Source organism: Oncorhynchus mykiss, chromosome 3 (assembly GCF_013265735.2).
Source record: "Oncorhynchus mykiss isolate Arlee chromosome 3, USDA_OmykA_1.1, whole genome shotgun sequence".
NCBI lineage: Eukaryota > Metazoa > Chordata > Actinopteri > Salmoniformes > Salmonidae > Oncorhynchus > Oncorhynchus mykiss.
In genome coordinates this window covers 28,336,803-28,343,634 of record NC_048567.1, presented here as the reverse complement: position 1 = coordinate 28,343,634, position 6,832 = coordinate 28,336,803, and the positions used below count along the sequence as shown (strand labels likewise).

The window sequence follows — 6,832 nt, the reverse complement described above, 5'->3', positions numbered from 1 at the left end:
ATTGAAATGCCCCACAACCCTTAACAGAAAAGCTGTGCCTAAAAGAACGTGGAGACAAGTTCATCAACAGAGCCATTGTAACCGTCATACATGGTTTTACGATGATAGTATGGACATAGTTAATGCAAAATAAAAATCTAGATCTAAGCTTTTATAAATATGAAATTAGGTCTTTCATGCAATATACATTATTTAGACTACATACTCTATTTTCAGTGGTCAATAAGCTGCTTTGGCTGAGTTTTAGACAGGCAACCCAATTCTGATACTTTTCCACTAATTGGTCTTTTGACCAATCAGATCTTTTTCAGAGCTGATTTGATTGTTCAAAAGACCAATTAATGAATCAAAATTCTGAATTGGACTGCCTGTCTAAACGTAGCCATAGCTAGCACTAAGACATATTTTCATGGTTTCTCTCTAAACAATGGTGTTTAAAATGGACCGGAACACACAGAAACCATTCAACTGTGTCACTGCTGTGTGATCTGTACTGTTGTTTTTTGCTGTCTTAGCTTAACACTTTTAAAAGCAGGTCAATATTCCCAATAGCAAATCCCCACACCCAATGTTTGGTCGATGTCTTGCGTCATCACAAAGTATGACAGAGGCTTTGAAGCTGGTGAATACAAAAATAAACTACCAAGTAGAGGAGTTCAACAGTACAGAAACAAAGAGGTGCCATTTTATAAAACAGTTCAATCCATTTTACTGGGCTACTGCAACAGATCCACCTCCAAAGCAGTTCGCACAATGTCACAACTCATGTAAAGTTCTTCTGATCTTGTGTTTGAACTGAAGTTTTCTTGTCTGATAAGGGACAAAAGTTAAGGTTTTACTCTTAGCATTCAAACTTGTAAATCTGTGGGGGCTCGCCTACTGCTTGCGTTGCTTGTGGATGATGGTCTGCGATTGGAAGAGGGTGGTCTTGGACTATGCTGTGACCCTGAACTTGATTCCTCTAGTGAGTCTGGGGTGGAGGGATGCATTTTGGGTTCCGATGTAGTCCGGGCTTGGTACCCACCACTGGCCTTAGCACCCCCATAAGAATCTGTGTCTGAGCTTTTGCTTTCCACCACTGTGGAACAATTTGAGGGAGCATTGACCCTCCATGTTTTCCTTCCGGCACCTACTAGCAATGTCGGGCAGGAGGAAGCGTGAGATGCGCTCCTTGGGCGCATGGGAGAGTCTGCAGACTCCTCTGGCTCCTCCTGCTTTGGCGGGGTCAGTGAGTCGCAGGGCGGTGAGCGGCTGTCACTGCAGGTGTTATTGGAGTTGGAGTTGTGCTCTGTCAGGCTATGTGCAGCATTTTTTAGTTCTTCCACACTCTGTTTACCAGCCAGTTCACCCTGAACAGGGAGGAAGGCAGAGGGGTTGATAAGGGAGGGGTAGGTGTGACCGTCCTGGGCCCGCTCCAGTAGGAGGTTGTAGCCACTGGGCGCGGAGGCCATGGTGGGCTTGCAGCCGGAGGAAGCAATGCCTGTCTGATGCACCACGGAGTCTTTCTTGGTTTTGCTTGAGTAGAAGTCGTCAAGCTCGTCTTGCAGGTGTGGATAGTAATCCAGGATGCCCTTCTTGACCTTCTTGTAGCCCAGATGCATGATCTCCAAGATGTTTAGGAAGAGGGAGACTACTGCGATGCATTGCATAAAGACCATGAAGACACTCTTCTCTGTGGGCCGGGAGACGAAGCAGTCCACCGCGTTGGGGCAAGGCTCACGCTCGCACTTGAAGAGAGGGGAGAGCTGGAAGCCATAGAGGATGTACTGGCCCGTTATAAAGCCTACCTCCACGGCGGAGCGGGTAATGATGTGGGCCACGTAGGTGCGCAGCAGGGACCCCGACAGCGGAGCCTTGTTGAGCTTGCCTTGCTCCAGTTGCCTCACCTCTCGCTCTATCGTTTTCCGAGCTGCCACCATCTCCACGTCTACCAGCTCCAGCTCGCGACGCAGCAGGACCTTCTTTTTCTGCCGCTCCTTCTCCAGGGCTCGGAGGCGGTAGAGAGCATGGCCCATGTACACCAGCGAGGGTGATGAGACAAAGATGACCTGAAGGACCCAGAAGCGGATGAGGGAGATGGGGAAAGCCAGGTCGTAGCAGACGTTCCGGCACCCGGGCTGCTCCGTGTTGCAGATGAAGTCGGCCTGCTCATCGTTCCACACGTCCTCGGCCGCCACACCCAACACCAGCATGCGGAAGATGAATAGGATGGTGAGCCAGATCTTTCCCACCATAGTGGAGTGGATATGCACCTCCTCCAATATCCCCCCTAGGAAATTCCAATCCCCCATCTTTACACGGAAATCGTTCTGTCTGTCAGTAGGAGGCAAGGCAGGGGCGGAGAGAGGATGGAGGCAATTTTATCATGTTAAAGAGGCTATATGGAACTCTTGCCTTTTGGGATGGCTCTTGAGCCTAAGGCCCCTCATTGGACAGAAATATTGCTCAGAAATTCTAATTGGACATAAAGGGACATTCCTCTCCAATAATGAGCAAAAGCATTTAGGGTTTACCTAAAACCAAGGATTTTTTGTTGTTGTGAAATAAGACATACAGCCAACTTTCAAGCCACAATTTGATGTTTAACAATTAGCAACTAAATTCCTTACATTAGTATTTAACAATACATCTTAAAATATGTAAATGTTATTTTCTATGCAGTTTGTTTTAAAAATATTATTCCACAGACTATTTTAATCCCACAAAGGTTGATTTACCAATTAAAATAATGCATCAGTCCTTTCAAATCAATACATATAATTAAAACTAAACATGGTTAAGTCATTGACATACAAATAATGAATTGCAACATACCTTTATCAGAAAAAAAAGGAAATGTACATCGAAGACAGATTTTAAATGTATCATGAATATGGAGCATCACATATTTGTAAAGCATATCAAAATGTACGAATAAGCAAGCAGTCGGTTAGCATCATGTTTATTATTTTCCTCTCTTGCTCCTTTCGGTAGTCCTGTTTTACCAAAAGTAAAGGCATTCCCCTCGGTGATTTAACTTATAAGCAATGAGAGAAATCAATGAGAGTCATTTCCATTTACCTTGCAGCAGCATGGGCAGACTGTCTGTGATTTAAATCCCCTTGGGTCATCCAGCCGTGATGAGGCCACCAAAAAGCTTTAAAAAAAATTGTTTGTGCCCCCTCCACATCTGTTGATGCGCATCACCTGAACTTCTGTGACCCGAATGTTACCAGGGTTGCCAGTGTCAGCAATAGGGACAGTACACTACGTACGACTGAACAGTTGAGACAGCTGCCAGTGCCAGATTCTGGTCAGTCAGCGAGATGATAAAATCAATAATCAGAGTTCCAATACAGTACAAGATAAATCATAGCCACACAGCAATTGTTTCAGCCTATTCATGCTTGCCATTTATTGATTCAGGGTTATAGGTTAGTTAAGTAATATGTCCTTAATTAAAAAGAAACAGTAGAATTAGTCCTCAAAAAATGACTTTGTTAAAAACATATTTGGCTTCTCCTAAAGGACTAGCTGAACTTAAATTTGAACAGTCTAGTATGGCTTGAATGTATAGCCAGGAATCTAAGAGTGAAGCATGGGAAGTTGCTGTACTGGACAGATGGCTTACTTACTAGGTTCCCGCTTGTCTACCGTCTGAAGATACTATAGGCTGTTGTTGGAGACTCCATAGCCCCCATGAGAGATGTTTGGTGCAGTTAATCTGATTTTTGATGATCGTGTTATATATAGGCAATGTGATGGGAGTTTATTTTGAAATCAGTTACTGGTTCTGGTATCCCCCAAACAACATAACGCCATGGCACACAACTCTTTCAGATCTATGTTTTTTTTTTACTCTTGTAATGCAATCAATGGGTCATGTCCGATTTCATACTCTGGTGCTTCCCCTCTGTAATTAAGTTATCTCTGGCAGTTGACAACATTTGTATCCATTTACAAGAAATCAATTACTCTGGCTTGTGGCAATTGAAGTCAGTCAATTCAGGAAGTGATATGAATTTTTAAAATCCAAACTTGTCACATAAATAGCGTCTCCTTTTCAGAAAATAGATTCCCTTTTTTCAATCATTCAATTGGAATTTCAGTTAACTTCTAAATTGACTGCCTCAATTTGAAATGAGCTCAAACCTGATTACCACAGATGTTAAGGGTACAGTTGAAGTCGGAAGTTTACATAAACTTAGGTTGGAGTCATTAAAACTTGTTTTTCAACCACTCCACATGTTTCTTGTTGACAAACTATAGTTTTGGCAAGTCGGTTAGGACATCTACTTTGTGCATGACACAAGTACTTATTTCAACAATTGTTTACAGAATTATTTCACTTGCAGTATAATTCACTGTATCACAAGTCCAATGGGTCAGAAGTTTACATACACTAAATTGACTGTGCCTTTAAACAGCTTGAAAAATTCCAGAAAATGATGTCATGGCTTTAGAAGCTTCTGATAGGCTAATTGAGATTATTTGAGTGAATTGGAGGTGTACCTGTGGATGTATTTCAAGGCCTACCTTCAAACTCAGTGCCTCTTTGCTTGACATTATGGGAAAATCAAAGAAATCAGCCAAGACCTCAGAAAAAACATTGTAAACCTCCAGAAGTCTGGTTCATCATTGTGAGCAATTTCCAAAGGCATGAAGGTACCACGTTCATCTGTACAAACAATAGTACGCAAGTATAAACACCATGGGACCACGCAGCCATCATACCGCTCAGGAAGGAGACGTGTTCTGTCTCCTAGATATGAACATACTTTGGAATGAAAAGTGCAAATAAATCCCACAACAACAGCAAAGGCCCTTGTGAAGATGCTGGAGGAAACAGGTTCAAAAGTATATCCACAGTAAAACGAGTCCTATATCAACATAACCTGAAAGGCCGCTCAGCAAGGAAGAAGCCACTGCTCCAAAACCGCCATAAAAAAGCCAGACTACGGTTTGCAACTACACATGGGGACAAAGATCGTACTTTTTGAAGAAATGTCCTCTGGTCTGATGAAACGAAAATAAAACTGTTGGCCATAATGACCATTGTTATGTTTGGAGGAAAAAGGGGTAGACTTGCAAGCCGAAGAACACCATTCCAACTGTGAAGCACAGGGGTGGCAGCATCATGTTGTGGGGGTGCTTTGCTGCAGGAGGGACTGGTGAACTTCAAAAAATTGATGGCATCATGAGGATGGAAAATTATGTGGATATTTTGAAGCAACAAGTTCATCAGTCAGGAAGTTAAAGCTTGGTCGCAAATGGGTCATCCAAATGGACAATGACCCCAAGCATACTTCCAAAGTTGTGGCAAAATGTCTTGGCAAAGTGGGTGGGGTTATATCCTTCCTGTTTGGCCCTGTCCGGGGGTGTCCTCGGATGGGGCCACAGTGACTCCTGACCCCTCCTGTCTCAGCCTCCAGTATTTATGCTGCAGCAGTTTGTGTCGGGGGGCTAGGGTCAATTTGTTATATCTGGAGTACTTCTCCTGTTCTATCCGGTGTCCTGTGTGAATTTAATTATGCTCTCTCTAATTCTCTCTTTCTTTCTCTCTCTCGGAGGACCTGAGCCCTAGGACCATGCCTCAAGACTACCTGACATGATGATTCCTTGCTGTCCCCAGTCCACCTGGCCGTGCTGCTGCTCCAGTTTCAACTGTTCTGTCTGTGATTAATTATTATTTGACCATGCTGGTCATTTATGAACATATGAACATCTTGGCCATGTTCTGTTATAATCTCCACCCAGCACAGCCAGAAGAGGACTGGCCACCCCACATAGCCTGGTTCCTCTCTAGGTTTCTTCCTAGGTTTTGGCCTTTCTAGGGAGTTTTTCCTAGCCACCGTGCTTCTACAACAGCATTGCTTGCTGTTTGGGGTTTTAGGGTTTCTGTACAGCACTTTGAGATATCAGCTGATGTACAAAGGGCTATATAAATTAATGTGATTTGATTAAGGACAACAAAGTCAAGGTATGGGAGTGGCTATCACAAAGTCCTGACCTCAATCCTATAGAACATTTGTGGGCAGAACTGAAAAAGCATGTGCGAGCAAGGAGGCCTACAAACCTGACTCAGTTACACCAGCTCTGTCAGGAGGAATGGGCCAAAATTCACCCAATTTATTGTGGGAAGCTTGTAGAAGGCTACCCGAAACGTTTGACCCAAGTTAAACAATTTAAAGGAAAATACTAATTGAGTGTATGTAAACTTCTGACCCACTGGGAATGTGATGAAGGAAATTAAAGCTGAAATAAATCATTCTCTCTACTATTATTCTGACATTTTACATTATTAAAATAACGTGGTGATCCTAACTGAATCAAGACAGGGAATTTTTACTAGGATTAAATGTCAGGAATTGTGAAAAACTGAGTTTAAATGTATTTGGCTATGGTGTATGTCAACTTCCGACTTAACTGTATATTCAAAACTTGCAATCTGTTTTTTTGTCCAGGAGTTGGCATAATCTGGGTCCTGTAACTCGACCCGAAAGCAGTGTTTATAAAGCAGTTACAAATTGAAATGCAGTTATGATCATTGTACGTATTAGCCTACATATAGTCTCATGTCATGATCAGAAAACACAACTTTCTTTGTGGTTTTCCTTTCACCAGATCATACTATCATTATTTCCAAAGAATATATGTCAATGAGATTTTGATAATCGACTGGTCAATGCACAGTGCAGTTACATGGGTCTGTTATTTGGTCTATCAACAAGTAGACTAACACCAATTGGAGTTGGCCAATCTGTGTGATGTGCAATTGATGTCTATTAGGGATGGGCTTGAGTACTCGATAAAAGGTTTATATTCTATTACTAATAATCAAATTCCTGTACAC

The 6,832-nt window shown here is 42.6% G+C and overlaps 1 protein-coding gene across 1 annotated transcript; it reads right to left on the bottom strand.

Moving 5' to 3' along the window:
* Window positions 1-173: 173 nt before the first annotated feature.
* LOC110517184 (gap junction alpha-9 protein-like) lies at window positions 174-2,291 on the bottom strand. Its single transcript, XM_021595364.2, has one exon. It carries the CDS (start codon window positions 2,289-2,291, stop codon window positions 849-851), a length of 1,443 nt encoding a protein of 480 aa, XP_021451039.1. The 3' UTR covers window positions 174-848.
* Window positions 2,292-6,832: the final 4,541 nt, after the last annotated feature.

What these genes read in the sequence shown, in the direction of transcription:
- LOC110517184 (XM_021595364.2), bottom strand. Translation starts at nt 2,291, where the DNA reads ATGGGGGATTGGAATTTCCTAGGGGGGATATTGGAGGAGGTGCATATC.